At 45.9% G+C, this 11,593-nt stretch overlaps 1 protein-coding gene across 3 annotated transcripts in view; it reads right to left on the bottom strand.

Moving 5' to 3' along the window:
• The window catches only part of LOC310823570 (zinc finger protein 318-like), a 60,618-nt gene that overhangs the window by 32,770 nt on the left and 16,255 nt on the right, over nt 1–11,593 (bottom strand). For 2 of the 3 annotated variants that reach the window (XR_014554952.1, XM_083696446.1), the window contains exons 3-4: nt 805–932; nt 172–709 (exon numbers count right to left, since the gene is read on the bottom strand). Coding sequence is in view for 2 of the 3 variants with exons in the window: in XM_083696446.1 (XP_083552572.1) it covers nt 172–709; nt 805–932 (666 nt within the window). In the remaining variant the exon portion in view is untranslated. The remainder of the gene's footprint in view (nt 1–171; nt 710–804; nt 933–11,593) is intronic. The other variant, XM_083696447.1, reaches the window with a different exon arrangement.

Genomic DNA, 11,593 nt, shown 5'->3' with positions numbered 1-11,593 from the left:
ATAAACTAACACTAAATAAGCATGGTAAAAGCTTTATAACATTCAATATTGTACCCTGTAGGGTGTGTTCTTGCCTTAATAGTAAAAATCCTCATGAGGGTAGTAATACACTAAACAACCCAACAGGTTTAATTTATTGAAATATTCAGAACATGATGACATGTCCCCGACCTGTACCAATGAGGGGGAGTCTGTCTCAGAGTCAGGGCGCTTCTTCAGGATGGACTTGGTGGGCATGTTCAGCATGTCCTCCATGGCCTTACGACGTCGGGCCATCTCCAGTTCCTTGAACTCGTTGGTCGCCGCCTTCTTGCCATCCTCCCTGCCACCACTGCTGCTTCTGCTGCTGCTGGTACTGAAACTACAGCTCTTACTCTTCAGTCTACCAACACTCCTTCCCCTGCTCTGTGCTCTGCTAATGCTGCGGGCACGGCTTATGTTCTGACCAGAGCTCCGACCACGGCTCCTGCTCCTAGACCTGCTGCCCGGGCGGCTCTTGCTCCTTGCACAGCTCTTAGCCCTGCTCCTATCAGGGCTACCACTGCGACTTAGAGGTCGGATCTTGCTCTGTCCTTTGCCGGGGCTGCAGCTTCTGCTGCGAGGACGGCTCCTCCCTCTGCTGGGACTCCTGGGGCCGTGGTCATCAGGACCATCATAATTGGGTCTTGGTGGGTAAGGCTTGGGGTGGGGGTCTCCCACTGGGTATTCTCTATTTAGGAGGAACAGCGGGAATTAATCTCACCATAAGAGCCATGTGACCATGATATGGCCTGTATGCATCTGATCATAGCCTGTTTACTCTACCTGTCATAAGGGTGGATTGGATTTCGAGGGGGTCCCACCCCAGATGGCCCAGTCAGCTCATTTCCCACCGTGATCACCAGACTGTGGTCAGTAGGAATCCCATCACGGGCAGGTAATGGTGATAACCGCTGCAGACAAAACATGTTTTATCAACAATTCTATGAAGAACAATGGTGCACCTTGCCCTCAAAAAGTAACCTGATTGAAATATGTTTGGTGAATTTGCTTCCAGAGAAAAAAAGCCTGTTTTAGTTGATCTAGTTTAATCAGATGGCCAGCGCGCTGTACAAAAAGTAGCTCACACTCCTCTCAAGAGTAGCAATCTGGAAAAGGGGCACCTGCTACAGACTAAAATACCATTTTGGCATACATCTGATCAATAAAAAAAACCTACTTCAATTTACTCTATTGATTTGTTGTGTTTTTTTCTAGCTGATGGTTGAAATAAAATCTAAATAACCATACTCCAAATAACGCAAAACATTTATTTTGAAATGAGCCTGAGCATGCAGAGAACTGCATGTGGAAGAGTAGATTAAAACATTTCTGGTGAGTGTTTCGACTTTATTCAACCGCCAGCTAGAAGGAACAACAACAAACCAAGAGTAACTCAAGCAGGTTTTTATTTATCATTTATGCATACAAGTTACTGTAGTCTCTGCTGTGTACCTTGACGACCGGTGTAGTCATTTTGGATGTGGCTAAATCAACTGGTGTCAGTACTGATTCAACACGATTGCACACAGCTGGATGTGTAATACTTTGGACGTTGAAATGCCGAATAAAGAAATGCACTTGAACTTTAAGATAACTTGTGTGTGTACGAGTCAAATGTCGCAATTCCAAAAAAAGTTCCATTGTGAAGAGTTAATTGCGTTAAATTCTGCAAAAAACAACTAACATTTTGATTCTGTCCGAGGTGGGACACAAACTCAAAACCTTCACACGGCATACCATGAACAAGACTACTAATCTGTCGTTCCTCGGCATCGAAAGTTTGTGTTTCATCATATAGGACTCAGCATTTGCTTTGCACACACTCCAAATCACTGAGACGCCCCATAATAACTGAAAGTGACCTGTATCGCAGGCTGTAATCATTGCCATCTCTCATTAAACAGAGCGACTGCAAGTTACAGAGATGGACACAAACACGCATCCTACACCACCAAGGTACACTTGCAGCACATTCATCTTAAAATTGATGCGACAATCATGTCCAAATCAATTCAGTCTGAATGTGGTCACCATGTGTATTCACTTCAGTCACAGACAGTTGGCAGCAGAATCAGAACAGTCTTTCCATTTCCACAAGCCTTGGGTCACCGCTGAGCAGATTAGATTAGATTCAACTTTGTCATTGTGCAGAGTACAAGGACAGAGACAACGAAATGCAGTTAGCGTCTAACCAGAAGTGCAAAAAAGCAGAAAAGTGCAGTGTGAACAATATATACAGGTAGTGCAGTATAAGTATAAGTAGTGGCAGTATATGTATTAGCAGTAACATTATAAGCAGAATAAATAGAATGCAGTATGAACATTATAAGCAGCATATGAGCTGTATAGGCAGTGCAGTATATATGTGGGCGATTCTTAGACTACGGGCACTTTCATGTCCTTTGATCATATTTTATAAAAATCAAAAAAAAATGGGAATATTCACACTGCTATCGAGCTAGCAGGGCGCTGCGTTCTCCGAGCAGACAGAACAGCAGGCGACTCCGGTAAGACCAGAGGTGGAGGTTTGTGCATTTATGTAAACAAGACGTGGTGCACGGACACTACCATCACCGAGAGTCACTGCTCAACTAACCTGGAGTTTCTCATGGTTAAGTGTAGACCTTTCTATCTGCCCAGAGAGTTCACGTCTACTGTTATCACGGCAGCCTATATGCCCCCGGATGCTAATGCTAAGATTGCTATGAAAGAACTGTATGCTGCCATTAGCAAACAACAGACTCTGCATCCCGAGGCAGCCTTCATTGTCGCGGGTGACTTCAATCACTCCAACTTAAAGACTGTACTGCCCAAATTCCACCGAAATGTCTCTTGCCCCACCAGAGGAGACAGGACATTGGACCAAGTATACACCAGCATGGCTGATGCGTACAAAGCCGTTCCCCTCCCCCACCTAGGTCAATCAGACCACCTCTCATTGTTCCTACTGCCCAAGTACTCAGCACTCATCAAACGAGTGAAACCTACAGTGAGGACAGTCAAGGTCTGGCCAGAGGGAGCTGACTCAGCGCTCCAGCAGCGTTTTGGAAACACTGACTGGGGTGTGTTTGCCACTCAGGCCACCCATGACTCCCACACGGACATTAATTCATATGCCTCATCTGTTTTGGACTACATCAATTCCAACATCAGCAGTGTCACCACACTCAAGCGGATCACCACTTTCCCTAATCAGAAGCCATGGATGAACAGTGAGGTCCGACTCCTGCTGAAGGCACGCGACATTGCCTTCAGATCAGGGGATGCTCGGGCCTACAGCTCATCCAGGGCTAATCTGCAGAGGGGCATCAAAAAGGCCAAGCACAACCACAAGCTGAGGATAGAGGATCACTTCAGAAACAACTCTGACCCCCGACGCATGTGGCAGGGCATCCAGGCCATCACTGACTACAAACCATCTAACACCTCACCCCTCTCCGTTGACGCCTCCCTCCCTGATGAGCTGAACCACTTCTACGGCCGCTTTGACAGGGACAACAAGGAGGTGGCCACCAAGGCTGTGCTCCCTGCGGATCACCAGCCCCTCACTCTATCCCCCACCGACGTGTGTGCGGCACTGAGCAGGACTAACGCACGCAAGGCTGCTGGTCCTGATGGGATCCCCGGACGCGTCCTCAGGGCCTGCGCTGTGCAGCTGACTAAGGTTTGGACTGACATATTCAACCTGTCCCTAGCCCAAGCAGCTGTCCCCGCGTGCTTCAAAACCACCTCCATCGTGCCGGTGCCAAAACACTCCACTGCAACGAGCCTAAATGACTTCCGACCAGTGGCACTCACGCCCATCATCATGAAGTGCTTCGAGAGGCTGGTCTTAGCTCAACTCAAGAACTGCCTACCACCCACACTGGACCCCTTTCAATTCGCCTTCCGGCAGAACAGGAGTACAGAGGATGCCATTTCAACGGCACTTCACTCCGCCCTGTCCCACCTCGACAAGACTAACTCTTATGTGAGAATGCTGTTTATTGACTTCAGCTCAGCATTCAACACCATCATCCCCTCCAAACTGATCTCCAAACTCAGGCAACTGGGCATCAACCCCTCCCTCTGCAACTGGATTCTAGACTTCTTGACCAACAGGCCGCAGTCTGTTAGGCTTCACAACCACACCTCCTCAACCCTCACCCTGAACACCGGCGTTCCACAAGGCTGTGTGCTGAGCCCCCTCCTTTACTCCCTCTTCACCTACGACTGCACACCTGTACATGGCTCAAACACCATTGTTAAGTTTGCAGACGACAACGGTGATCGGTCTCATCAGCAACAACGATGAGTCGGCCTACAGGGAGGAGGTCCAGCACCTAACAGTGTGGTGCAACGACAATAACCTGGCTCTCAACACCAAGAAGACCAAAGAACTCATTGTGGACTTCAGGAAGTCTAAAGCTGGCGCACACACCAGCTTCAAGAGTCACCAGCTTCAAGTTTCTGGGTGTCCACATCTCTGAGGACCTCTCCTGGACCCTCAACACCTCCACCCTGATAAAGAAGGCTCACCAGCGTCTCTTCTTCCTGAGGAGACTAAAGAAGGTACATCTACCTCCTCAGATCCTGGTGAACTTCTACCGCTGCACCATCGAGAGTATCCTTACCTACTGTGTCACAGTATGGTATGGCAACTGCTCGGCATCGGACCGGAAGGCACTGCAGAGGGTGGTGAAAACTGCCCAACGCATCACCGGTTCCTCACTCCCCTCCATCGAGGCTGTCCAGGGCAAACGATGCCTGCGTAAGGCACGCAGCATCGTCAAGGACATCTCTCACCCCAACCATAGACTTTTCACCCCACTCCCCTCCGGGAGGCGCTACAGGTCTCTCCGCACCCGAACCAGTAGGTTCAGAGGCAGCTTCTTCCCTGCGGCTGTCACCCTGCTGAACTCGAACACTACACCTACCTGACAAACTACTACCCCGCAACCCCCGCAACCCCCACCCCCCCCGGACAATTGCACTATACTCCCCTCCCCTTCTCTTACTCATTACCACTGCTCTTCTGTACATACCTGTTCATACTGTTCATAATGCACATAATGCACATATCCTATATTTTCTTTAATACTACTGCACATACTGTACATACTTGTTTATACTGTTTATACGGCATTCCATATTTATATTTATTCGGCATCTACCTCATGTTACTGTTAATACATATATACTGCTAGACTGCATTACCCATACAGCTCATATGCTGCTACACTGCTCATACTGTAACTATTTATTCTGCTATAATGCTACTGTTACTCACATACTGCTATACTGCACTGCTATATTATACTGCTTATATTATTCTATATTACACTGCACTACTACTGATCATATATTGCACTTTCTGCTATTTTGCACTTCTGGTTAGACGCTAACTGCATTTCGTTGTCTCTGTACTTGTACTCTGCGCAATGACAAAGTTGAATCTAATCTAAAAAAACTTTCATAGTTATCTTTACAATGAAAGTACTTTAGGAACTTTTTACCGGTAGTCTGATGATTTTTTCACCTTTTTCAACATCGTTATAGATGCAAATATTGCTGTTTTGTGCCTGTCCCACACCCAGACTTCTGATCTTCAATAATGAAAATGAAGTGTAAAAAAATTAATCTATCAGTAAAATAATCAAAACATAATTGGGGTGTTTAAGGTCAAACAACTATTTATGTGATTTTATTAGGGCTGTCAAAATTAACGCGTTAACGTCGGTAATTAAATTTTGTAATTAATCACGTTAAAATATTTGACGCATTTAACGCATGCGCAGAACCCCCCACCCATACATCCCATAATTCCACCCGATGTCGCTCCAGTGTGCAGCTGAGCGGCGAGCGGATGCTAACAAGTCACAGCATGGAGCAAGACGAACAGGTTGGCCCTCTGGATGGGTTTGAGTTTAAAAAAAACAAAGATGGAACAATGAATAAACAAATAGTAATGTGTACATACTGCAAGAAAGAGTTTCAGTTTCACCGAAGCTGTTCAAGCTTAAAGTACCATCTCAACGCTAAGCATGCACTTGTTGGGGTTTCCAGTGCTACACCTGGCCTGCGTCAGACAACCCTGAATGAACGCAGACCAGTAAGTAAGTCCAACTCGGATAAATTAACCAACACAATTGCCAAATGGGTTGCAAAGGACTGTAGACCGATTTCCATCGTTGAGGACAAGGGCTTCGCCAATGTTTTGAAAGTAGCGTCCCGAGATACATCCTACAAGCCACCATGCAGAGGCACAATAATGACTAGAATCCACGCACTCTATGAAACTGAGAAGGGGAAAAAAGAGGAGGCTTTAGCTCAAGCGGAATATGTCGCCCTGACGGGAGACCACTGGACATCAGTGAGTAACACAAATTACTTGGCAGTCACTGCACATCAAATCACTAAAACATGGGAATTGCAGTCCTTTGCGCTAACTATAATGAAAACAGAAGAACGTCACTTTGCTCAGGCATGTGCAGAACAGTTTCAAACTGTAGCACGCAAGTGGGAAATTGAAGAGAAAGTCACAACCATCGGGACTGACAGTGCACGCAATATGATTGCTGCGGCTCGTATTCTACCGTATGAGCATATGCCCTGTATCGCTCACGTCATACAGAGAAGCATCACTGTGAGTCTCGCTGACAGCGGATTTGTTGCTGCGTTAGCCAAGTGTCGAAAACTTGTGGGACATTTTAAACACAGCCCAGCAAACATAGCGGAGCTGAATGCAGAGCAGGTGAAACTCGGACAGCAGCAGGAGCCACTGATTCAAGACGTTCCCACGCGGTGGAATTCCACACTTGAAATGGTCAAACGCATCATCCCCAATCAAGCAGCAATAAAAGCAACCCTGGATCAACAGCAGCATAATCTCGTTATGCTGACGCCAGCAGAATGGGATAAACTCCAGAAACTGGAGACCCTTCTAGAGCCCTGCCGGTAAGCCTTCCATCATATATTGTGGCCATTCATTGTAGGCTGAAATTAAATTATTAAACCAAACGTTAATCTACTATTAAATGCAACGACTTGCGTTCAAGTAATTTACTTGTGTGTCTGTCTGTCCCACTGCAGGTATGTGACTCAGATCCTGGGTGGGGAGGCCTACGTCTCCTGCTCAGTGGTACTACCTGCCCTCTGCCACTTGCGCCGTGTAATGGAAGTTTCTGATGAGGACCCTGCATACGTGTTGAGATTTAAGACAATTCAAGGAAGACCTAGCCTCCCGCCAAGAACACACCAACAATGCATGGCTCAAGATTGCAACCGCACTGGATCCACGTTTTAAAGACTTGAAGAGCGTGCCCAAGGCAGACAGAGAAGAGGTGTGGACCACACTTGGAGACCTGCTACGTGAATCACCTACAAGATCTCCACACACTTCTGAAGATGGGCCACCCAAGAAGAAAATGAACCTTCTTCTACAGCTGGGCTCAGATTCAGAATCAGATGAAGAAGAGGTACAGCCTGACAGAGCCTTACACAGGTACAGAGCAGAGCCCACCATTGATATGACGGACTGTCCCTTGCAGTGGTGGTCATCACATGCAGGAGCCCATGACAAGCTGACCCCGCTGGCTCGGAAATATCTAGCCACTCCTGCATCCTCAGTTCCATGTGAAAGACTCTTCTCACTAGCAGGTCACATTGTGCAAAAGAAGCGGTCAGCTTTACTCTCAGAAAATGTGGACAAGTTGGTTTGCCTCAGCAACTGGCTAAAGGATGAGTAGAGAAGAGGGCCACATGTAAATGTGTAGGCCATGTTCTTTTGGTTTGATAGAAAAGATAAAAAAAGAGAATGTCTTTGTTTTTTGTTTTTCCTTTGTTGAAGAGAAATGGCTAAGATGGCTAGAAAGTGTGTTACAGAAAGAGACACCACCCTATTTTGTTTTCCTATTTTGACAAGGAAATGTTATTGTAAAAAAGAAAAGAAAAAGGTTTCATTCAAATAAGAGAAATGGCTTGGCTAATGGCCAAGTAAGTGTGTTACAAAAAGAATGTTCTTAACACCATCCCTACTTTGTTTCGAGGAATAGCAATAACAATGTTGTCATTGTACAGCAGTTTGGTGTATATTTTTCAATATTAATACCACACTGTGGATGTTATTATAATAAACATGCATACATACATACATATTGTATGTTAAATGTATATATCCGCCTTCTGTCATTTATCTTTCAATTCCCGCAACAATATACAGAAGTAAATGGCATATTTTGGACCGAATCGAATGGTGATTAATCATGATTAATTAATTTTTAAGCTGTGATTAATCTGATTAAAAATGTTAATCATTTGACAGCCCTAGATTTTATATACAAAATGTAGTTGTCCCACAGTATTGCCCCTTTAAAAAGTTTGTATGAAAGATGGTTTGGGTAGTTTCTATGGAGATGAACAGTGACATCACAGCACATGTCTGATATGGAGGATATTTTGGATTTCTTCACCAACTTTTGAAGAAAACTCAAGGTAAATATTGCTTGAAATGAAAATATTTTTATTGTATGTAATTTCCAAACATGACGTAACATCAATTGAGTTTGTAAATAAATCGATTTTTTAACGTACATAGATGTATTTTGCATGCATGAAATGCTAGGTACCAATTCATAACTAATCTGTGATGCTAGCTTGGATTTTTTTACAAAATACTGTAAGATTGTCATTTCCAACACATTACCTTCTTGGGTGGAAATGACAAAGGTGAGGTGGAAATTACATTTATGCTTACAAGGTGCAATTCATAGATTGTGAGGCTACATGTGTCATTTATTTATTAAAATGTACAATGTTAATGTTTTATTCAAATGCATATTTGTTGAAATGCATTTTCATCTATTTTTAAGATGCCGCGGACCTCTACTGCAGAAAGATCTCAGGCCTATAGGGACAGAATAAAAGAGGACCCTGTCAAATATGAAGAGCGACTGAAAAGAGACAGGGAGAGATACCTGAGGAAAAAAGAAAGAGGGGTTGACCCAGAAATGACCCAGAAATGACCCAGTCATTTCCACCACCTCATACCTTTTTTTAAAAATAGTTACAAAATTCTAATCACTCATTAAAAACTTCTGCATAGTTTATGGGATAATGTTCCACTTAATGTAATAACACAAGTAGTTATTTCCTGAAATGTATCTAACCAATCCAATATTATATTTCAGGTTGTGGTGGATGTAAGCTTTGTGTTTGGTCCTCATCTCAATTAATTTACCTAATCCACAAATGTATGGTAATTGCAATATAGGAATAAACTGGTAAAACTGTGTGAAAGTGGTCTTACACTGTTGAGAAATGATGTATATCATACTTTTTTAAAATAATAATCAAATGTTTACATGTGATGGAAATTACATTTGTTCAATGCGGGTCGGACAATATGTAAAAAAACACCAATTTGTCTTGTAATGTTAGTGCGTTCTCTTATGGATCATGAAACTAGACTAGTTATATTAACCTGTTAGACTGTGACAATTTAGATTTGAACACTTTTTTTCCCCCTCAAGTTCACAAGGCCAAAAGTGCCTGTAGTTGAAGAATCGCCCATGTACTAACAGTAACATTAAAGCAAAGTAAATAAACAGAATAAATATGGAATGCAGTATGAACAGTATAAACATATGTACAGATGTGCAGTGTATTAACAGTAGTGGTTGGTAGGTTGTCACCTAGGTGCAGAGTTGGAGTTCAGTAGGGTGACAGCCGCAGGGAAGAAGCTTCCTCTGAACCTGCTGGTTCGGGTGCGGAGAGACCTGTAGCGCCTCCCGGAGGGGAGTGGGGTGAACAGTCTGTGGTTGGGGTGAGAAATGTCCTCGACGATGCTGCGTGCCTTACGCAAGCATCGTTTGCCCTGGACAGCCTCAATGGAGGGGAGTGAGGAACCGGTGATGCGTTGGGCAGTTTTCACCACCCTCTGCAGTGCTTTCCGGTCAGAGGCAGAGCAGTTGCCATACCATACTGTGACACAGTTGGTGCAGCGGTAGAAGTTCACCAGGATCTGAGGAGACAGATGGACCTTCTTTAGTCTCCTCAGGAAGAAGAGACGCTGGTGAGCCTTCTTGATCAGGGTAGAGGTGTTGAGGGTCCAGGAGAGATCCTCAGAGATGTGGACACCCAGAAACTTGAAGCTGGTGACTCGCTCCACCTCAGTCCCGTTGATGAGGATGGGGGTGTGTGTGCCAGCTTTTGACTTCCTGATGAGACCAATCACCGTTGTGTCGTCTGCGAGCCATGTACCGGTGTGCAGTCGTAGGTGAAGAGGGAGTAAAGGAGGGGGCTGAGCGCACAGCCTTGTGGAACGCCGGTGTTCAGGGTGAGGGTTGAGGAGGTGTGGTTATGTAGCCTAACAGACTGCGGCCTGTTGGTTAGGAAGTCCAGAATCCAGTTGCAGAGGGAGGAATTGATGCCCAGTTCGCTGAATTTGGTGATCAGTTTGGAGGGGATGATGGTGTTGAAAGCTGAACTGAAGTCAATGAACAGCATTCTCACATAGGTGTTGCTATTGTCAAGGTGGGACAGGGCAGAGTGAAGTGCCATTGAGATGGCATCCTCTGTACTCCTGTTCTGCCGGTAGGCGAATTGGAAGGGGTCCAGTGTGGGTGGTAAACAGGTCTTGAGTTGAGCTAGGACCAGCCCCTCGAAGCACTTCATGATGGGCGTGAGTGCAACTGGGCGGAAGTCATTAAGGCTCGCTGCAGTGGAGTGTTTTGGCACGATGGAGGTGGTTTTGAAGCACGCGGGGACAGCTGCTTGGGCTCGGGACAGGTTGAATGTCAGTCCAAACCTTAGTCAGCTGCACAGCACAGGCCCTGAGGACACGTCCGGGGATGCCATCAGGACCAGCAGCCTTGCGTGCATTAGTCCTGCTCAGTGCCGCACACACGTCGGTGGGAGAGAGAGTGAGGGGCTGGTGATCTGCAGGGAGCACAGCCTTGATGGCCACCTCCTTGTTGTCCCTGTCAAAGCGGCCATAGAAGTGGTTCAGCTCATCAGGCAAGGAGGCGTCGATGGAGGGGGGGGAGGTGTTAGTGGAGTCGTTCTTGAAGTGATCCTCGATCCTTAGCTTGTGGTTGTGCTTGGCCTTTTTGATGCCCCTCTGCAGGTTAGCCCTGGATGAGCTATAGGCCTGAGCATCACCTGATCTGAAAGCAATGTCGCGTGCCTTCAGCAGGAGTCGGACCTCACTGTTCATCCATGGCTTCTGATTAGGGAAAGTGGTAATCCGTTTGAGGGTGGTGACACTGTTGATGTTGGAATTGATGTAGTCCAGAACAGAGGAGGCATACGAGTCAATGTCCGTGTGGGAGTCATGGGTGGCCTGTGTGGCAAACACACCCCAGTCAGTGTTTCCAAAACGCTGCTGGAGCGCTGAGTCAGCTCCCTCTGGCCAGACCTTGACTGTCCTCACTGTAGGTTTCACCCGTTTGATGAGTGCTGAGTACTTGGGCAGTAGGAACAATGAGGTGATCAGATTGACCGAGGTGGGGGAGGGGAACGGCTTTGTAAGCATCAGCCATGCTAGTATATACATGGTCCAATGTCCTGTCTCCTCTGGTGGGGCATGACACAT

The sequence above is a fragment of the Argentina silus genome (assembly GCF_951799395.1).
Source record: "Argentina silus genome assembly, chromosome: Y".
NCBI lineage: Eukaryota > Metazoa > Chordata > Actinopteri > Argentiniformes > Argentinidae > Argentina > Argentina silus.
This window is presented reverse-complemented; position numbering and strand designations above follow the sequence as displayed.